At 33.4% G+C, this 23,717-nt stretch overlaps 1 protein-coding gene across 12 annotated transcripts in view; it reads right to left on the reverse strand.

The window, feature by feature from the left end:
• Positions 1-4,521: 4,521 nt before the first annotated feature.
• Positions 4,522-23,717, reverse strand: part of LOC114328660 (spectrin beta chain) — a 157,295-nt gene continuing 138,099 nt past the window's right edge. For 4 of the 12 annotated variants that reach the window (XM_028277633.2, XM_028277580.2, XM_028277588.2 and 1 more), the window contains 5 exons: positions 20,448-20,540; positions 15,686-15,826; positions 11,293-11,563; positions 6,000-6,182; positions 4,522-5,103 (listed from right to left, as the gene is read on the reverse strand). In XM_028277633.2, coding sequence (XP_028133434.2) covers positions 5,100-5,103; positions 6,000-6,182; positions 11,293-11,563; positions 15,686-15,826; positions 20,448-20,540 — 692 coding nt within the window. In that variant the 3' untranslated portion in view covers positions 4,522-5,099. The remainder of the gene's footprint in view (positions 5,104-5,999; positions 6,183-11,292; positions 11,564-15,685; positions 15,827-20,447; positions 20,541-23,717) is intronic. The other 8 variants (XM_028277665.2, XM_028277657.2, XM_028277626.2 and 5 more) reach the window with 3 other exon arrangements.

The following is a 23,717-nucleotide window of genomic DNA, read 5'->3' on the forward strand; positions in this document are numbered from 1 at the left end:
CTTCCTTTTCATAAATGGCAAAATTATTTCTAATTGAGTTAAGGTAATTTGAAATAGTTCCATACTTTTTAACGACAGAACCCAGATCCATTGTAGGACACTGGACAAACTTATTGGATAGGTTCACTCTTTCTAAAATATGTTGCCAAATGACAGCTAATAAAGCCATTTCAAAAGTGCTTGATGTTTCACAGCTTCTATTCCATTGATGGATATACTTAAATGATATTCGATTTTAATTTTTATATACAAATATTTTTTGTATAGTATTTTTGCTGCCCTCTCATAATTTGCCGCCCTAGGCAACTGCCTATATTGCCTAATGGATAAAGCGGCCCTGCTTTTATCATTCATAGGAAACTTTAATAAACTTTTTGATTTTTAGTGGTTTCCCATATAATCTCAGAATTTTTCACATTTTTACCTTATTTACTCAGTCGATAAAACTCACATCTTCATCTTTATTCCATTCATTGGTTTATTCCCACATAATTCTAAGGTGCAAATTTGGTCAATGGTGGAGCATTTGGCACGGAAGCTCTTGGATGTGGCGCTTAGTAGTGTTATTGCACACCAATTATTGTATCTACAAAGGTCGTCTTTTTTGGATATTTTTATTATCAATCCCTCCTTCCACTCCTTTGGTAATTCTTCATTCTCTTCTTTTTCTTCATGTGCCTCATCCTTTAAGGACATTGGTAATCATAATGTCCCATTTTACTCTGTCTGCTGCGGTTCTGAAAAGTTCTGTTGTTTTTTTCACTCCACTGTTTTAAATTATTCAACCAGGACGTGCGTCGTCTCCCGATCCTCTCTTTCCTTCCATTTTCCCTTGTCTTCTTCTTTGAGTGCCTCTCCTATCGGAGATTGGATATCATTAGGGCGATTCTAATTTTATTTACTGCTGTTTTGAACAATTCGTTAGTGGTACAGCCAAACCACTCTCTCAAATTTCTCATCCAGGACATTCTTCTACGGCCTGGATTTCTTCGTCCTTGGATTTTTCCTTGCATTATATTTTGTAGGAATGTGTACTTTTGTCCTCTCATCAGGTGGCCTAAGTATTCAAGTTTTCTCTTTTTTATACTCCGTAGAACTTCTGGCTCGTTATTTAATCTGCGTATTACTTCTTCATTTGTAATTTTATCCACCCAACTTATTCGTAGTATACGGCGGTAGCACCACATCTCAAAGCTTTCAAGATTTTTAATATTCCTCTGTTTAAGAGTCCATGACTCCACACCGTAGAGCAAAGTACTGAATACATAGCATTTTAACATTCTAGTTCGTAGATGAATACTAATATCACGATTACAAAATAATTTTTTCATTTTTATAAAAGTAGACCTGGCAATTTCAATACGTCTTTTTATCTCGTGATTTTGGTCACCTGTTTCATTGATAAGGGTTCCCAAGTATTTGTATTCGTTTACTTTTTCAAGTTGGGTACCGTTTATTGTGATACTAGTGTCATTTATTGGATTCTTACTGAAGGTCATATATTTGGTTTTCTATTTCGTCCGATGTTTGTTCTTCTATTTTGTCCGATGTTTGTTCTTCTATTTTTATATTAGCTCGCTGATTCCAGTACAGATTTAATATTATTTGTATGTCTCTGGTGTCAATGTTCTTACTCTCCAGGATTTCTTTGAGTTTACTGTGGCGTACTTTGTCAAAGGCCTTTTCAAAGTCTACAAAGCAGGCGTGTACCTCTTGGTTAACATCTAGGCATCTCTGTGTTAGAACGTTCAAGGCAAAGAGAGCATCCCTTGTACCTAATCCTTTTCTGAATCCCATCTGTGTATCGTTAATATCGATGTTTAGTTTTTGATAGATTCGGTTGTGAATGACTCTAAGAAATATTTTAAGCAGGTGACTCATCAAGGAGATTGTTCGATGATCTGAACATTGCACTGCCTTAGTTTTCTTCGGTATGGTGACAAACGTAGACAGCAACCATTCTTGCGGTATTATACCAGTACTGTATATTGTATTGAATATATGCAATATTATGGTTACGGATTTATCATTCAAAAGCTTCAGCAGTTCTGTAGGGATTTCATCAGGTCCGTTTGCTTTTCCATTTTTAGCGTTTCTTATTGCGTATTCTACTTCTTCTTTCAATATGTCTGGCCCAGTTGCATTGATTATCTGAGTTAAGTTGTTTCTATCGTCTTCAAATAATTCATTCAGGTATTCTGTCCATCTTTTTATTTTATTCTCTAGATCTACAATAAGATTTCCATCTTTGTCTTTCAGTTTACCTATTTCGCATTTCTTTATGCTTCCTGTTATCTCTTTTACTTTTTTGTGCATATTGAACGAATCGTACTTTTTCTCATAGGTTTCCATTTCTTCACACTGTTCTTTAATCCACGCCTCTTTGGCTTCTTTTATTCTCTTTTTTATGTGTTTGTTTATTTCTTTGTATTTGTCTAGGTAATTCTTCATCTTTCTTCTTTGGTCCATCAAGTCTAGTATGTCCTGTGTCATCCACCCCTTGTTCTTTGTTGTTGTTTTTGTCAGATGTTTCTTTCCTGCTGTTTGTATAGCTGCATTTATGTACTTTAATTTTTGGTTAACGTTATCCGTATCATTAATTTGTTGTTGCACTGAACTGATTTTCCCTTGTATAACTAACTAATCGTATCAACTCATATTTTTCATTTCCTAGTATGTGACCAAAGTAGTGTGAAGTTGAGGGTTGTTAGACGAAGACACTACCCCGAAAAAACAAACTTAAACTGTTTACAGAAACTTTATTCTTATATAATTAAATGTACAATTACATTACGTTGACCTTGAGATAGGTCGGGGATAACCCATTTCTCGGTTACTATATCCCCTGACTACGCGCTAGAGAGTGCAACGACAACAACGATGTCTCAGGTACTCGACCTTCCTATTTATACCTGTTATAGCATTGTTTGTTATAGTTAAAAACAGTGCCAATATGTATGACCATATATGGTGAGGTACTATACGTACATTAAGAATGACGTGTGCTTTCTTTGCAGTCTTTCAAATGAGTTCAATACTTTGAACTTTGGTACTATCGTAATAAATTATACAAATTGCAAATTATAATATGACCTTATTTTTATAACAAATAAATTAGGAAAATTCCGTGAGGGTTGTCGTGTACCATCACAGCTCATTTTTCTTTCCTTATACTGTTGAGTATTTCTTTCTAATAAATACTTCGTTAGTCCATATTTTTTTCAAAAGTTTATAAAACATTTATTTGATCCCTCAGTATCTGCTTTTATTAGGCCATTGGGTATATTAAGAGTAGCGATCAACAGGTAGCAACAAACGCGTTCCAAGATTGCGGCTCTAATTTTAAATATTTTTTCGGGATATTTGGCACACATATTCGTAATATAATAAAGAATGGCGGTACAGAGAATGGCCCAATTTCAGATATATGTTAATATGTGGAAATTACTCTATGACTAAATAAAATATTGAAAAAAGGAGCCTGTACCGCCATTAAGAAAGACAAAAAAATACACTTTCTTCAAATAAACTTTTTTATTCCGTGCCTAGATTTTGTGTCACATTGGAACTACTAAAAATCGATTTTTTTACAACAAGAAGTCGAACGTCACTGACTTTACAACATTTCGCGCCTAAGTGTATAAAAATTATTGTTTTTGATAGTATAAACGTCACTGTCAGTGTCGAATTACCGATGCACTGTTGCCTCACTTTTGAAAGTTCGCAATCTTGGACCGCGTTTATTGCTACCTGTTGATCGCTACTGCGTGCTCTTAATAATTCCTGCTGCTTTCTCCAATATTCACTTCTAGCTCTGGTGATTCTATAACTTGTTCTATTTCATGTTTATATTTCTTAGAAGTATTCCTTCCATCTTTGTATTATTTCTTTCTCATGTTGATTTTGTTTCCTTGTTTAACCTTTACTTCTTTGTACTTTTACTGTTACGTTTCGTATTATTTTATACTGTGTTCGTATGTCGTTTTCTTGGGTTGCTTTTTAGCATTTTATTTATATAGTTTTTTTTATATTTTCCGGCTTGTTTTTTACTTCTGGGTTTTTACCTTGTATTTCCTTTTTAAATGCCCCCTCTCTTAATCTTTTATTTCTATTTTTTATTTTTCTGCTTAAGTTCTTTATTTATTTCATTTTTAAAACTATTTTGCGTTTAAGCAGCTCCACAGATCTTTATACATCATAATCCAAGAAAAAATAAAACAACTATATACTAAAAACAATATTTATTATAACTCCTTCTGTTTCAATAGTTAAGGACATCTGTAAGTATCCTCATATTTCTTTGGTGATCGTAGTTAGCTACCCCCATTCCATCCCCTAAAACGATCCACGACCTTACACTCTCCGACCAAAACAGAGTAGCCGTCTCGCATAAGTACGATTGAGTGCTTGCTCTATTTTCCATTACGCTCCATATCGACCCTCGACCCCTTCTTCTGTGTAAGCATTTCAATTGATACAATCTTTGTACATAACAATCCAACAATAAATAAAACAACTAGATACTAAAAACAATATTTATTATAACTCCATTTTTAAAAGCACACAGTTCATTTATGTAAAATAGAAATAACTCTACAAATAATATTGAAATATAATAAATGACTTGTCACCGACCGTCGACCTTTGCTAAGCAAAGCTTAAAATATATTGCAACTTAAAAATAACGGGTTTAGATTTAGTTACATCAAACGTAAAAATGAAAAAGGGAACAGGGCAGACGAAAAACTGCCGAACAGTTAACTGTAATACGGTTATGCTGGGACTTTACATCGTACATTTTATTATTTTCTTCTTATTCTTCAACTATGTATATATCCAAATAGTTTTTTAATAAATAATACAACACTGGCTCTCGCTGAGGTTGGTAGTTTTGTGCCCCAGTCAAGTAAATTTTTAATCACATAGTATAATATATTACTATACATTTAAAATTACTATTTAATAATATAATGTGCAAACTACAAGAAAAATATATTAAATATTTATGCTAATATAAAAAAAGAAGGGCGAAGTCTGGACAGGAGTCCTCTCAGGTAAAGCGTAAAGATACAGGTATGATCAAGAGTAGAAGTAGAAATTTATCTGAAAACAAAAGAAAATCAATTAGAACATGAATATTTCAATAATTGATTTTTTTTTAATATGTAATTACTAATTTATGTAAATTAATGTAAAACCATGTGAAACCAACACTGTCACGGCAAACAATTGTACTTTTTCTTTTTTTTTCTGTTTATATTTTTAGTGTGTCCTCACTTCTCTAGAAGAGTACTCTAGACGATCCCGCCTATCATCTACAACGACTGAGCAACAATACCTTCGAGGTACAAAGTGTATCAATGTCCTGGGCCTACTTCCTAGTAGTTGAGTTCACAGGGAATGTTAACACTTTCACCACCTTGGGGAACTCTAGTTATGACTTTTCCAGCAGACAGCGTTTTTTACACTTCTTTGGATTCGGCGATGTTGAGTGACGCCATTCACGTGATAGCTGCTTGTGTTAGTTGCTAGTTGCTGTTTGTGATATTTTGTAAGCAGTTGCGGCACCCACCGCACATACTTTGTGATAGCCTAATTTTTTTGGTCGTTAGTAGTGAACCTCCGATCCTCAAGTAATATTTTAAAATTTTTTCAATTTCGTCTGAAACTAAAGGCCTTCCGGTCCGAACTTCATCGTAAAGTTCCGTTAGGCCTTCACTGTGTTCTTTACACCATTTGCGAACATTTTGAATCCGTTTTTCATGTAAAAAACGTATCACAATATCAGGCGGTAACAGAGATAAGGAACTCCATCTTAGAAGGCTGCTAGGTCAACACTGAGCAATGCAGCTAGGCGAGAGTGGTGGGGGGAGAGTTGATGCGTAAGACAGTGTTGGCAGATTTCTTCCAGCACGTTGCAATTGATCTCGGCGGCATAGTATTAATTATAATCTTTTTTGAAGAATAACCCTCGTATATTTATCTAAATAGATACTTACGTTTTCTTTAAAGTAAAGAAGCTGCGACGTTTGGAATCCTCCTTCTGCCCAGATGCGGGTAATGTATGTGAGCGAGAAGGACCGGCAGATTCGGTGTCTGCGTGAGAATTTATTTTTGAAATCCACGTGTTCATCTCTGTGTCGTTCTGTGATTGGAAGAGGAATTCGCCACCGCTTTCCAATCTGCAAAAAAAGTATTTCAATAATTTATTATGTTTATTTAAATAATTTATATTTTATTAAAAAATAAAAACTACAAAAGAAAAATGGGTAACAGAACAATGTGAAGAGATCTAACACTTAAATAAAAAACATGATGACTTCCATCTCCATCTCAAGGAATTCACAGACACGGCATAATCACAAAAACAAAATAATCTAACCAACGCAGAAGGCAAGCTATTTCAAGATAGGAAGAACAAATATATAAACATGTGGGACATGGTATAGGGACACGAGAAACAATATTCTGTCTTCAAACTTTAACACAAAGGTGCAAAGATAAACAATCGGGCCTTTTGTCTGTTCTATAGATTTTGAAAAGGCGTTTGATCGTGTGCAACGCAGGACCTTGATAGAGACATTGAACGACATTAGAATCGACAAAAGAGATTCTCAAATTATAGAAGCTAATTATTGGAATCAGAGAGCAATCATAAAGACAAATGGTAACATGTCAAGGCCAGTTGAAATACGAGGTGTCAGAAAGGGTTGTATGCTATCACCGATACTGTTTAACGTTTACTTGGGGGTAATATTTATGAACGCTTTATAGCACTCTTCAGAAGGTATCAGGATAAACAGACAAAGAGTAAATAACATCCGCTATGCAGATGACACTGTTTTAATGACTGATTCGGACCATAGTCTCCAGATACTGTTAAATAGGGTCACTGAGAGTTGTGAAAAAATGGGGATAACAATCAATATTGCTAAAACCAAAGTTATGAAAATATCAAAGAACAAAAATTATTTACCTCTTCCAATATATTATGTGAATCATCAACAGTTTGAATACATAGATCAATACAAATATCTTGGCTGCTGGCTCAACAATTAACTTAATTATAAATAAGAAATAGGAGCGAGAATAGAGGTAGCCTGAAAAGGCTTTATCAAAATGAAAAGCTTATTTTGGAGCAGTATCGTTAAATCAGTCTTAGATGTCGTTTTCTGCATTGCTATGTATGATCAATACTATTGTATGGAACGGAGTCCTGGACGCTTAACATAACGTTGATGAACAAGTTAGAAGCCTTTGAACTCTGGCTTTATAGAAGGATCTTGAAAATACCTTGGAGAACTCACACCACCAACGAAAATGTCCTGAGGAGAATAGGTACAGACAGGGAGCTGCTAAAGATTTATCAAAGTATGCTATCGAAGGAAAACGGGGTCCCGGTAGCATCTAAACATTCCGTATATGTATTTGGCACCTAGGAGTTTTCTATTGGTTCTTTGCAGCACGCGGTCATATTTCAACCAATACGCGGCGAGGTGCCAAACGCATATACGGAATGTTATTCGGTGCGAAATTCATATACGGAATGTTAAATACTCGTAGACCGAAAAAGACACGAGTCAGTTAAAAGGAGATTGATTAAAATACTTATTAATATATTATTAAATAAAAATAAAACAATAATTATAGTATTTGGAATGTTATTTGGTGAGAAATTCATATGCGGAATGTTAAATATTCGTAGACTAAAAAAGACTTTTTATTAAGTCAGTTTGATTTTAAAATATGTTGTTAATGTATATTAAAGAAAATAAAACAAATATTACCTATACGGAATGTTATTTGATGCGAAATTTATAAATGGAATGGTATGGTATAGATTTGAGAGACTTTATTATTTCTTTATTTGACTATTTCGCTTTCGCAGAATGTTTAATGACTTGCACGTGTTGTATAGTATGTTTAGATTTCTGTTTGTATTCAATTCTGTTATTTCTGTTGAAGTTTAGGGCTGTGTGCTACCAGACGAAAATAGTTGTCTTTTTTTATCTACGAACATTTAACATTCCTTATATGAATTTCGCACCAAATTACATTCCATATGCTATACCTGTTTTATTTTTATTTAATAATACATTAACAAAATATTTTAAAATCAGACTTTTTTAACTGACTTAATAAAAAGTCGTCTTTTTAGTCTGCGAATATTTAACATTCCGCATATGAATTTCGCACCAAATAACATTCCAAATACTATAATTATTGGTTTATTTTTATTTAATAAGACATTAACAAGTATTTTAAAAAACCAATACAGAAGTAAAAACTTCGAGATGTATTCTGGTATAAAATCGTTTATTTAAAAACTATAAAATGTCATCGATTGCAGAACGTTTTCGTTCTAAACAGAACATCTTCAGTGCATCCTGTCGAGTATTTTGAAACTAGCACACCGTAAATAGTGTTAACATCATCATATATGGTTTACATAATGTAATATGTTAAAATGTTATGACTACAAGTCGATGTTAATGGATAAAGTGGAACACATGCTAAAAGGGTGCCATGGTTCCCTGCTCGAAGATACTAGGTACTTGCCAATTCAATGGGCACAGACCAACTGAGTTGGACCAAATCTTTACCTCTTCCAATATATTATGTGAATCATCAACAGTTTGAATACATAGATCAATACAAATATCTTGGCTGCTGGCTCAACAATTAACTTAATTATAAATAAGAAATAGGAGCGAGAATAGAGGTAGCCTGAAAAGGCTTTATCAAAATGAAAAGCTTATTTTGGAGCAGTATCGTTAAATCAGTCTTAGATGTCGTTTTCTGCATTGCTATGTATGATCAATACTATTGTATGGAACGGAGTCCTGGACGCTTAACATAACGTTGATGAACAAGTTAGAAGCCTTTGAACTCTGGCTTTATAGAAGGATCTTGAAAATACCTTGGAGAACTCACACCACCAACGAAAATGTCCTGAGGAGAATAGGTACAGACAGGGAGCTGCTAAAGATTTATCAAAGTATGCTATCGAAGGAAAACGGGGTCCCGGTAGCATCTAAACATTCCGTATATGTATTTGGCACCTAGGAGTTTTCTATTGGTTCTTTGCAGCACGCGGTCATATTTCAACCAATACGCGGCGAGGTGCCAAACGCATATACGGAATGTTATTCGGTGCGAAATTCATATACGGAATGTTAAATACTCGTAGACCGAAAAAGACACGAGTCAGTTAAAAGGAGATTGATTAAAATACTTATTAATATATTATTAAATAAAAATAAAACAATAATTATAGTATTTGGAATGTTATTTGGTGAGAAATTCATATGCGGAATGTTAAATATTCGTAGACTAAAAAAGACTTTTTATTAAGTCAGTTTGATTTTAAAATATGTTGTTAATGTATATTAAAGAAAATAAAACAAATATTACCTATACGGAATGTTATTTGATGCGAAATTTATAAATGGAATGGTATGGTATAGATTTGAGAGACTTTATTATTTCTTTATTTGACTATTTCGCTTTCGCAGAATGTTTAATGACTTGCACGTGTTGTATAGTATGTTTAGATTTCTGTTTGTATTCAATTCTGTTATTTCTGTTGAAGTTTAGGGCTGTGTGCTACCAGACGAAAATAGTTGTCTTTTTTTATCTACGAACATTTAACATTCCTTATATGAATTTCGCACCAAATTACATTCCATATGCTATACCTGTTTTATTTTTATTTAATAATACATTAACAAAATATTTTAAAATCAGACTTTTTTAACTGACTTAATAAAAAGTCGTCTTTTTAGTCTGCGAATATTTAACATTCCGCATATGAATTTCGCACCAAATAACATTCCAAATACTATAATTATTGGTTTATTTTTATTTAATAAGACATTAACAAGTATTTTAAAAAACCAATACAGAAGTAAAAACTTCGAGATGTATTCTGGTATAAAATCGTTTATTTAAAAACTATAAAATGTCATCGATTGCAGAACGTTTTCGTTCTAAACAGAACATCTTCAGTGCATCCTGTCGAGTATTTTGAAACTAGCACACCGTAAATAGTGTTAACATCATCATATATGGTTTACATAATGTAATATGTTAAAATGTTATGACTACAAGTCGATGTTAATGGATAAAGTGGAACACATGCTAAAAGGGTGCCATGGTTCCCTGCTCGAAGATACTAGGTACTTGCCAATTCAATGGGCACAGACCAACTGAGTTGGACCAACTGAGTTGGTCTGTGCCCATTGAATTGGCAAGTACCTAGTATCTTCGAGCAGGGAACCATGGCACCCTTTTAGCATGTGTTCCACTTTATCCATTAACATCGACTTGTAGTCATAACATTTTAACATATTACATTATGTAAACCATATATGATGATGTTAACACTATTTACGGTGTGCTAGTTTCAAAATACTCGACAGGATGCACTGAAGATGTTCTGTTTAGAACGAAAACGTTCTGCAATCGATGACATTTTATAGTTTTTAAATAAACGATTTTATACCAGAATACATCTCGAAGTTTTTACTTCTGTATTGGTTTTTTAAACTATGGTATACAGCCAACTATTGGGATTTTCCCAGTGATTTTTTAAGTATTTTAAAATCAATCTCCTTTTAACTGACTAATAAAAAGTTATCTTTTTCCGTCTACGAATATTTAACATTTCGTATATGAATTTCGCACCGAATAACATTCCGTATATGCGTTTGGCACCTCGCGGCGTATTGGTTGAAATATGACCGCGTGCTGCAAAGAACCAATAGAAAACTCCTAGGTGCCAAATACATATACGGAATGTTTAGATGCATCATGGTAGGCGCCAGATTTTATGGCTTAAAAATATCAGAGACTGGACCGGCCTTGATTCAATATCTTTATTTACAGTCACATTGGACAGAGACAGATTTGCCAGTGTAGTCGTTAACCTTTATTAAAAGAGACAGCACCACAAAAAGAAGAATTATGTTTTCAGCCCATCCAAGCCGCTGTGTTTTTAATGAACGTTACGACCGACGCGACGTCTAGATTCATTAAAGAGTTGCATAGCCCTCCCACTTGGAAAATGAAAAAAAAATCATTTGAACTTGGGAAAATATATAGACTCGAGTAATGGTGCATTAGAAATGAAAAAAAAAACTTTATTCGGTATATGTATTCCGTTTCTAATGGTCTTGAATAAACCGATCACATAAAAGTCATTATTTAAAATGCTTGCTTGCCAAAGGATTTATTTTCGACAACTTGAAAAAATTCTCTAAAATTATTCAAAAATAGTACAAAAATACTTACTTCAGCCTAAACACGAATTTCTTTTTCTTATAATCTTGCGCAACATTAGCGACGGCTTTTCTCAGTGACAATGGTGGTTCACCCTTAAACCTCTGGTCCGGTGTTGATTTTGCCGTCTTCGCGTCCTTGTAGAACGCCAATTGGGTTCCTTTCACGACGCAGTATACCTTGTCCCAGGAACGGTTGCTGGCTTTCGTTGTGGTGTTCTCCCATTCGTGCTTGCGCACCAAAGTTCCTTCGACTAGTTCGTCATCTCCTACGCTGCTTGGGTCTAGTGAAAGAAGAATGTTAGTACATATGTATATAAACTTGCAGTGGAAAAAAAAACGAGTGCAATATGATATATAATTAGTAATTATTATTTTGGCTCTGTTTAAAAATTGTAATATTAACACGTTGACGGACACTAGCGTCTATTCGCGGTGTGCAAGTACTTGGAAAGGGAAACGAGAAACGACCGTGCGCGAGTCGCGGAGAAATATTGCAACTATCTCAAATAATTCATATTGTCAATTGAAATTGTCAAATTGACGTATATTTCATACCTTCTGTCATTGACGCAAAAAAATTATATATTACTCCACAATATTGATATGATATGCAATTATTATATAAAGGTAAATTTAATTAATTGTATTTTGCTTGCAGTACTGCATTTTAATAACTGATTTTATTTACTACATACAATTGTTTACGTTTGCTAAACATAACCTGCATCTTATTTTTTCTTCTTATTATTTTTTTGGACTATGGTCTTGACAATTATCCAGCAACCAGGACTAATATAATTGGCCAATATAATTAAAAGTGCGAATAAAAGTACAGAGCGTAGAAATAGAGGTCGCTTTGCCGAACTTGCACGGTCCCAATAGCAGTCTGTATGTGGCAAGACGGCAATAGCCGTCCAAAACGAAACGGTCGTTTTTAGACACTACGGATATAGCGGCAGATATGTGCATTTACAGGCGTACAAGTAGAAGTGTCATGTTTACGGAAACAGAAAATAAAATGTTTTATGACTTACAGAAAATGGCCAGTTTTGAAAAAGATCAGGCTAGGCTGCTGAAGCTTTTTGAGAAAATGAGTTCAAGCAACAGTTAATCTGAAATGTTTCTCCAATTCAGGTTTTTGAAAAGATATGGAATCACCAAGTAATGGAAATGTTTATAAAATCTATGGATGATTACGTTTCAATCAAACACGTCCATATATTATTATTACATAGCAGGAAGGCAAATTTCAAAACTACTGTACTACGATAATAAGATAATAACCAAGTTAAACAGTGTAACCTTGTCAAGTTAACGATTAACAAGATGTTAGAAAACACATGAAGGTTTTTTTTCTCGATGCAAGAAGCCTGAAGATGACCATGTATACGGCTACTTTTATTTGAACTTGAAAAGTCTTACATAGAATTTGTCATATTTTTCTTTAAACTTTTATTTATACAGAGCCAAAATAGATAATAACTGTGCTAAAAATTACATTTAATATTATGTCAATTATGTCAAATTTCTATTGCTTTATCACAGTGCTACTAAACATGTATATTTAACAACACAAACTTATACATTTAACAAATGTAGACATGAAAAACGATCTAAACATAGAACTACTAATACTACATACCAACAATATTTGTAAATTATAGCATTTGATTAAATGATATGTAGTTCTGAAAAGTAATGAACCAAGATAAAGTCTCACTCTCTAATATTTAATATTTACTGAATAATAACATTTAACATGGTTAAATTGGCACTTAAAAAACTTTTTTTTATTAATTATATTAAAACATTTTTTCGTAAATATGAACATACTCAAATTCTAGTTATAAATAACCTTACCGGAGATACAAAAATTTTACAAAAATCTAAGGTTCTCAATCTACAATCAACTCAATCAATCAACAGATTGAGACTGGGCTAATATAGTCCAGTAGTCAGATATTTGATCTCTAAAAATCATAAGAATAAGCTGAATTTTGCTCAGAAAGTTTGCTACTCCTACAGCAGGGCTTCCCCGTAAAATGCCCAACCCTTAATGGGGGAGGGGGGGAAGACATCGATTTGCTTTCACGAAGATACCATTGGAATTTGTATCTGAAGTTGTTTCAAGTCGAAGTAGAAATCGCCTGTCGCTTCAAGCATTATTTATGAGAGAACTGTTCATTCTACCCAAAAAGTGCCAATTTTGACATTTTTGTTCAAAATTATCTCAGCTGCACTTCTTGTTTGAAACCAAACATTTTATCTTATAGAAGGGTTCCCCCTACGAGGAAAGTTTTAGGGGGAAGCCCGGGGGTAGCAGCGGCAAACTTTTTTGGAATCTCAAAATTGACATTCTCAGCAAAATTCATCTTGTTCGTCGCGTTTATAGAGATCAAAAGTATGTTGACTGGACTATGTCCAACTAATACGCAAAAACAACTACATTTTAACTACATTTTCTCAAGACTACAGTTAAAATATTCTCTAAACTTACTTGAGTGTCTAAAAAATAATCAAACCGTGTTAATAAAATATTGACATTATTTTTAATGACTTAATTTGAAATAGTGTATATAGAAAAAGAAACAATAACTTGGGAAATTACAAATAATCTGTAATATTATAACCGTATTTGAATTTCAGGTCCTTAAAAATAGAACACGAAAATGTTACAATAGTATTGTACAAATATTTCTACAAACTCTACGTGAATATCTTTTGTTGTTTGCCTAGCTATAGAATGAAGTCAACAAAAACTACAAACTCATAGAGTAATATTAGGAGTAATAGTGGTTCGGACATACACACTTGAAAAGAATACTACGATGCCTTGAGATCAGTCGTAGTGTAGTACAACCAAAGAAATCACTGCAGTATCTGATGCCGATGATTTGGAAATTTATTTGTATCACATTTAAATAAACTAATTTACATTTAAGGCAGTTAATAGAAAGAAAAAAGGAATTTATTATCATGGTACCGTAGTCTCAGTTTAAAAAAAGCAACACATCGCAAAACTTGGAACATCAAACGAGAAGCGCCCCACAGCAGGAATACGAATAGTCTACAATGTCGGTGTATGATCGGAGACGATAATTCCCCAGTCTTCCTGCTGTATAATCGCCAACCGTGCTCTTTTCTTTTCACTATTATCTATTTCTTTTTGCCGAAGTGAACTGGGGAAGAGTGCCGCGCCACGTTGCATGGGATCCCTTTTTAAGCTGGTTAAAGCCTCATAAAATTAAGTGACTCATAAAAGCGACCCAAGGAGCTAATTTATGCGTAGCCAATATAATTGGATTTCTATTTATGGTCATTCGAACCGTATCTCTACATTTTTTGTTTTTATAATTCTACTAAAATTCATATTTGAGTACAAAACATACTCTATTTGCTTCAAGTTTTCAAAAATTGATTAGGAGTTTGGTTACAACTACGTTTAACGGATGCTTTCGTTCTATTTGTAAGATTCCTATAAAAATGCTGTTTTCTTTCCAAGCACAACGTAAAAGTGACCGTGCTTCAAAATAAAATAAAATAATTTTATCTCTACTACTACTTATTTCAACAACGAATTGCACCTTGCTACGACAAAGATTTATTAATCAGAGTCTTCATAATCAACCAGTTAGAAGCTGATTCTCGTCCAGGGGCGTCATTTGATCCTGAAAATGACTGAAATTTACAAAAAATAGATCAATTTTGTATTATGTTTGCATATATAATGTATTGTATATATAATGTTTGCCCCCCCCCCTAGCAAAATTTCAAATGACGCTCCTGTTCTCGTCTTGTGTGGAGAACAAGAAACATCCACAGTAGCAACCTGGTGGAGCGTTCTACATACATACGTTACAAACAACAAAAGATATTAAGATATTGTTGACATTTTATAATATTTAAATGAAAATATAATAATAATAGTAATATTTAGATGAAATATATTTTTTTTTCTTGGGCCCTACAAAACTTGGGATATGCTTTTTATACGACTAAATATATGGTTGAATTTTTGTAGCATGATCCAACACGGAACACCTACTTTTTACAAAAGTGTAACTATTCAGATCCTATTGGATCGCAATTAAATTTCAAAAACTAGTAAGTAAGATCTTTGAGAAAAACTGAATACATCGAGAATTTGATCCATCAACGACCAACATGATTGTCTGAGTTTCACTTCCGCAACAAGTAGATTGTACTACATTAAAAACCAAGGTAAGCCCGAGGTCACACCCATCGGTGGGTGTGTCATGATTGGTTAGAAATTAATTTCCAACCAATGACAAGCTGCGAAGTCAAGACACACCCACTGATGGGTGTGACCTGAAGATTATCGTGGTTTTGAAAGTAGTATAGTATACTGTGAACTTATAAATTATATACTATTAAATGAATACCTTGCGATGGCGATGACAGAACACCTTCATCGTCGCTGTGAGTTCCAGAGGCTTTAGAGCTCTTTTTCCAACGGAAACTCCTGAATGGAGATTTGCTGCGAGAGCGATCTTTGCGTCGGGCTTTTTCTTCCGCTCTCGATACTTGCAAAATAAACAAATAAAGCAACAAACACGACACACATACAGTCAAAAGCTAAAGCGCTAGGCAATATTGAAGCTTTTCGAAAATGGATGAAAACGGAAAAATATTTGTGTAATATTGTACATATGCATTATTTTAAATAAAATCGGTGTTTGGCGTAGTTTTTAATGCACTTCCGTATAAGATAAACGTGGGAGATATGACGCGTTTTCAAAATCTCGAAATATTTGCCTCCTAGCGCGGGAAAGGTCTTGGGGAGCGATAGTATCCGCCATTGCCACCAGGTGAAGCATGTTCAAGTTAGTGTATGTCGATCCGTCGTTTAGGGAGCTTTGGTGTTGTGAACATTTTTGCAGAATATAATTACTTCACGGCCGATCGTTTTTTAAACCATTGAATGCCTATTACCGAAGGGCAGCTGTTAAATGGGGAAATGCAAATCTCGGAAAGAAGGTAGAACGCAGGCATTTTGGCCAACTTCTACGGAGAGCCTGTTCTCAAACTGCAACAATGCCTACGGGTTCAGCAGGCTTCCGGGCGCCTGCGGGGTGTTCTCATTTGAACCCTCCTCTATTCCTGATTACGCCTACCTAAGGAGCCCCGGAGTCTAACTCCATGGTCAAGGACGACGCAAGTGATACCTCAGCTTTGGATTCTCAATCCAGCACATCTAGTTCACTCTCACTTCATACACCAAAGGAGAGGTCTACTGAACGCCATTCTCATAAAACCACAGGAGCGACTCTTACGAAGCTCCTACAAATTTGGTCACCATTGCCAAAATGTGATGCTCATCTGTAGCGAAAAACAAACAACATGCTCAACGTTTGACAACGCCTGAAAATATAGAAGCTAAGAAGGCCAAATGGCAATCAAAATTGAAAAGACAGAAGACATTCAAACTTTGAAAGCCAACGAAAAGTAAGATGTTACTAGAAGAAGAATTCCATCACCATCTGGGGACAAGTGGAACGAAAAATCTTCCGATGATGAAATCGTAGGAAGATTTCCTCGAATGCGCAGAAAGTGAAAGAAACTACGACGACTACGTATTGGTTGAGTTTCCAGTAAAGAACAAACCATTATATTATGTGGACGTAGTCATTAGCATCAATAATGATGACGAGGAGTTAATTTCATGAAGAAAGGAAAGGTTCAGTTCGTTTCTCCATTAGCTGAAGACATCGGCATTGTCAAAATGGAACAAATTAAGAAAATCATGCCAAAATTTACTGTTCGTTGTGGACACTTCACTTTTGATGTTAAATTCTCTAACACCATGTCAATTGTATAGGCAGAAGTTTTATTTCACCCAATTTCATCCGTGTGTCATATCCCCTATGTTTACCGTAAGTATTTGGCTACTAAAAAATATCAGAAGATTCTAATGAATCCAATACTAAAAATTGTATATTGTATTCAGAAATGTTGTTCTGAAGCTATTTCCTTGTGGCATTTTTATAATTAAGTATTTTCTATGGGAAACAAGCCACAATTTTACTAAAAAATGAATGTATTAACGTTTCGAAGCCCAAATCGGGTTTCGTTGTCAAAATACAAAATACTATTAAAATAAACAAAAATGTTGTTGCTAAGTAAAAAAAAATCTTCTAATAATTTATTTAATCTGACTCATTTATATTGGCAATTCAGACGTATATTATACATTTTAAAGTAGAAGACTTTAAAATGATATCGCCAATATTTACGAGTTGCGTTCCTGGGACGACTTTACTAAAAGATAGTTCATTCGATTACATGAAATCAATCCCAACTCAAGAATATCCGTCGCAAAAAAATCATAGCATGTGATAGAAATCCTGAAATAGAGATCCTGATAGAAACAGATAGTAAAAAGAGAAAAATCAAAGAAGCGGCTCTAATTATGCTAAACGAAACCAATTGTGTCGCAAATTCCTCGGTGGAATGCAGTAGGATGTGGATACCCATACTGAAAGAGGAAGTCAATAGAAAGAAAATACCACAATTAAAGTCAATAGTCGAGTTAGTACAAATTTTATATTTTAGTATTACTTATTGTATATCTATGTATTATTAATATTATTTATAGTTTAAACATATTAAAGTCAGAATTTGGTATTAGTTTTTTGAAAGTAAATTAAATGTAAGACCAAATACTTACGATGTCGGGATAGTATCACGAGGTTTTTTCCTGGTTTTCCCTCGTGATTTACTATGGAATCTCTAACGCGAGAATTTTACTGTCATCGTTGCATTTGGTTGTCTTTTTAAAATCACATGCTATGATTTTTTTGCGACGGATATTCTTGAGTTGGGATTGATTTCATGTAATCGAATGAACTATCTTTTAGTAAAGTCGTCCCAGGAACGCAACTCATAAATATTGGCGATATCATTTTAAAGTCTTCTACTTTAAAATGTATAATATACGTCGGAATTGCCAATATAAATGAGTCAGATTAAATAAATTATTAGAAGAATTTTTTTTTACTTAGCAACAACATTTTTGTTTATTTTAATAGTATTTTGTATTTTGACAACGAAACCCGATTTGGGCTTCGAAACGTTCATATATTCATTTTTTAGTAAAATTGTGGCTTATTTCCCATAGAAAATACTTAATTGTATTCAGTAAATTCACAATTTATTTGGAAACTGCTGCATGAAAGATTTCTGCGGATGAACGGTCAAACAATCTCCTTAAGTCTTTCAGCCACGAGTTTTGGCGTTTTCCTACTGATCTTTTGTCCTGTACCTTATCTTCCAATGTAATTCAGACTAATTCATATTTCTGAATATCTCGTTAAAGAGTGATGTTATCAGTAGAGGCTTTTACTTTCATTGTCTGCAATTAATTTAAGTACTTCGACATTAATATTGTCTGGACCGGTGAAATTTCCATTTTTCAGACGTTTTACTGCATGAATAACTTCTTTGGCTATTTTTGGACCTTTTGCATTTATTCGATCACCTGTGGATGGTGAGCACAAGGTCTATAGTTGTCAAAAAGTGGCTGCTTGTATCATTTCCATCTCTCCAGTTTGTCTTCTGTATCTATAATTATTTCGTTATTATTGCTTAATATTGCTTCTTGTCTCTTTCTGTGTGAAAATGCTACTGTCATCTTCTATTTACGGGTATCTCATCATATAATAGTAGGCTATAGATATGGTCGAAGACAGAGAGGGGTATTACTAAAATGTTTCCCACTACGAAGTAGGCTCCATCTACTTTGGATACCAGTGACTCTCCGAACTACGTAGTCATGACTTGAATAGTGATGGTGAATGTGGTGATTTTTAAATAACGCCGTGATCAGTGACCGTGGATTTTGAATAAGGTGATTTTAAACAGTGAGCGTGATCACCCTTCTTTTATGTATAGTAATAGGAGGTCACAATAACTGTAAACTAAACAACACGATCGCAATTACTCTTTGTTAGATAGTATTATATTATGTATTACTATGAAAACATAGTATATATTACTATGAAAATATATTGCTGCTATTGAATATGTTTAACTAACTAGATGTTTAACTTATAGCATAAATTTACAATACTAATAACAATAAAGTAATCCATTTAAAAAGCACTAGAAAACTTTCTTGACAAAGCTTCCTCTTTAAATAAACTACAAATGACTCTAGAATTTCAAGTAAATTTTTTTATTAATTTTTAAGACTGTTTTCTAGAATGAAAAAAATATTAAATACGCTAAAAATATTTCCCACTAAATAGTTAATCATTAAATACGCATTACATAATAACATAAAATACCTCGTATACATAATAACATAAAATACCTGGTATACATAATGTTGCATTGTTGGGCATTGAAAAAGAAAGAGGAACAACGAATGCATGTGGTGGAAATGAGAATGCTTAGATGGATGAGTGGAGTGACAAAGAAGGATAAAATTAGAAATGAGTATATTAGAGGAAGTCTAGGTGTGGCACCAATTGATGCCAAAATGAGAGAGCATAGGTTAAGATGGTTTGGTCATGTTCAACGTCGAGACATTAATCACCCAATACGAAGAATAGCTGAAGTGCAGATTCCTGGAAGGAGTAGGAGAGGAAGACCACAGAAGACCTGGGGGGAGACGATAAGGCAGGACGTGTTGGTAAAGGGGATTAACATTGATATGACCCAAGATAGAATTGTGTGGAGAAATGCAATTAGGGAAGCCGACCCCGCATAGGGATAAGGCAAAGAGAATGATGATGACCTGGTACACATAATAACATAAAATACCTCGTATTTTACAATTCCTAAAATTCACGTCTGGTAAATTTCCCGATGTTAATCGCCGTTCCCCAATCACGTTCACCGAGAATATCGTAATATATAATATAAAGACGTTTTGTGAGACGGTGACCGTGAAATTTATATCTGATATATCTGGTCACTGATCACGGTTATCGAAGTTAGCCAGGAACGGTAGTTATCGGTGATTTATAAATCACCGTGACTGAATCATTGGTAGTGAAATCACGTCCCATTAGTAACTTGAAGATTTGGCATATTAATATTTTATATTTCACATACTACACAAATATTTTTACGTCAAAATTCAATATAAAAGAATAACCAGTAAAAAAATGATAAATTCGTGTCAGCATTATCAATACTTACGTGTTTGTGAACGAGGAGTGGTACCTGACTTCGGTGTCGTTTGCACAGGCGTAGAGGGCAAAGTCTGAGGTCTTGTATGCCGTTCTTCATGCACTACAGAACATGCTCATGCGTTAAAAATCATGCAGAAAAATGTGTAAATATTAATAACAAATAAAACTATATTTATATTGTAGACACTTTCAAATAAAATATTTATGGTTTAATTCGATTTAAAAAAGAAAAAAGTATTTTATAAAAATCTGACGTGATATAAATGAATTTTGTTTATAACAAAAATTAATAGCTATAGGATAGCTAAATGCAAGCAATCACAGCTTATTAATCAAATAATTAATTGGGCATATCTAACCCTCCCCCATCCTATCTAATCCCATCTAATTTTCTCACAAACGAGTGATTGGAATTTCCAAAGAATCACCCTGTATAAATATTTTGTTGGGATTTAGGTATTCTGTATCTCAGGAATACAGGAAGGAAAATAATTTTTACCAGAAGCAAGCCCACCTTTAATAAGCAATTCAAAAATAATTTTAACGATAATCTTTACAAGCAAAATATACAGTAAGTCAATAGACGAAGGTTTTTCTGTCAATAGAAGTAATACACCAATAGTTAGAAAGCAAATATGATACAGCAAAGACTTTTTATATCAATGAAGTAATTATTAAAACATATTCTAGAGATATAGCTCATAGAGAAGAAAAAAATGATGAATGAGGAAAAAAAGTATTTTACAAAAATTTCAGTACAAGCTTGATATGTCCAAATTTTATATAAGGATGTTATACGCAAGCAGTCTGATAACTAATCGGCCTACAAAAGAAAAATAAATTTTTTGGAAAAGTGACGAAAAAACACTTTGCACGGGAAAAAGTCACACGGGAACAAATCTGGAGAATATTGTGGATGGGGCAGCAGTTCGTAGCACAATACGACAAATTTGGCCACGGAAACTGCGGAGGTGTGAGCCGGTGTGTTGTCATTGTGTAAGTCACAAAAGTACGAGTTCGATTCGGCTGAAATAAGTATGATAGTGGAGTCATCGAGCGGTGAGGTTACGTACTTATCGGACCGTAGTCATAAGCTCATGAACTGATACAAAACTTACTGCCAGTACACAGATATATAGACCAGTAAGGATCTGTTTTTAGGTGGATGTGAGAGCTGGCATTCAGATTTTTGCTGATAAAGTTAGGTGATAACTTCGTTAATAATAATTGAATTATGCTCCTTCTCAAATATGCCCGGAACATTAATAAAAAAAAAATAAAATATTTAAAAATTTCAAAAAATTTCGTTTTTTTTCTAATTTTTTTGCTTATAACTTAAAAACTATTCATTTTAGAACAAAGTCCTATAGGAATAAAACAAAGATAATTAAATTTTCTCTCAGATGCGATTGGGTAAAAATGTCTTAATTTATCACCCTTGCTTCAAAATAGCAATAAATATAAAATAAGGGGGCAAAACAAGCCTGTCCTTATTCAATGATTTTCCATCACTTAGGTTACACTTGGAACCTTCCTAATTAACTTAGAAAATTTTTGTAATGTGCTAAAACCGTACACCAAATTTAATTAAAATTGACTTACTAGATTTTGCATAATAATTTTGCAATCTAAACTTTTTTTAAAAAATTAAAATTTTTTAAAATCTTGCACAACAAAAACTAGAACATTCAAAGATTTGTCAATTTTTTTGCATATAAAGAAGTACTTCACCTATCTAATGCACTTTACAGAATTGAAATCTGATTATTTAAGCAGCTTCAGCAATGTTTTAAAGTTATAAACAATTTTTTGGCTTATAAACAAATTAGTGCTGTGGCCAGGAGGGGGTGCTACTTATTTAGATGGACTTACCCAAGTTTTTTTTTATGTATTTTGACCCGTAGAAAACGAATTTTTTGGGTAACAGATGATCCGGATGTCGATAAGATTGTTATAAACAAAGAACTTGAGGAATTACATAAAATCGATTTTTCGCAAAATAAAACATTTTTTCTGTATTTCTTGGGTAATTCTAAGCAAAAAATGTTCTTACAAGTTTTTTTGTAGGATGCATAGTTTTCGAGATAAACGCGGTGGAACTTTCAAAAAGTCGAGAAATTGCAATTTTTGAACGCGAATAACGTTTGATTAAAAAATAAAATAGCAATTCTGCTGACATCATTTGAAAGTTTAAGTCAAATTATACCGGGTTTAATTATTTGCATTGCTAAAAATTAATTTTTTTATTATTAAACAAAGCTATTTGTTTATAAGCCAAAAAATTGTTTATAAATTTAAAACATTGCTTGGGCCCCTTAAATAATCCGATTTTAATTTTGTAAAGTGTATTAGATAGGTAGAGCACCTCTTTATATGCAAAAAAAAATTAGCCAACTTCTAAATGGTCTACTTTTTGTTCAGAAAGATTTTTAAAAATTTGAACTATTTTAAAAACATTTAGATTGCAAATTTATTATGCAAAATTTATTAGGTCGATTTTAATGAAATTTGGTACACGATTTAAGTATGTTACAAAAAATTTCCTAAGCGAATTACTAAGGTTCTAAGTGCCACCAAAGTGGTTAAAAAATATTGAATAACAACAGACTTATTTTGCCCCCTTATTTAGTATTTATTGCTATATTGCAGAAAAGGTAATACCTTAAGACATTTTTTACCAGTCGTATATCATACAAAATTCAATTATCTTTATTTTATTTCTCTACGACTTTGTTCCAAAACGAATCGTTTTAAAGTTATAAGCAAAGAAAGCAGAAAAAAATCGATGTTTTTCGAAATTTTTAAATATTTGCATTTTTTTATTAATGTTCCGGGCATATTTGAGAAGGAGCATAAGTCAATTATTATTACGGAAGGTGTCACCTAACTTTATTTGCAAAAATCCGAATGCCACCTCTCACATCCAAAAATAGACGTTTTTTCGCAGATCCTTACTGGTCTAATAAAAGAATCTATAAATATAGGCCAACAACTCATTACACAAGGAAAAAGACACTCGAATACACGTGACATTTTTTAATGAGATACGTATATACATGTTTCGAAAGAATAAACTATCTTGTATTTTCAGAAAAAAATGAGATAGATTTGATGGATGAATGAAAGTAATGATATGATTAAGCATTCACCCAAACATTGGCATAAAGCGTTGAAGAATATCTAGTTGTAGGTATTTCATCTACAACATTATGAATTAATATTGTAATAGCTGAGTTAATAGACAAAGCTTGTATTAAAAATAGCATGCCCATGCAGT

Source organism: Diabrotica virgifera, chromosome 3 (assembly GCF_917563875.1).
Source record: "Diabrotica virgifera virgifera chromosome 3, PGI_DIABVI_V3a".
Classification (NCBI taxonomy): domain Eukaryota; kingdom Metazoa; phylum Arthropoda; class Insecta; order Coleoptera; family Chrysomelidae; genus Diabrotica; species Diabrotica virgifera.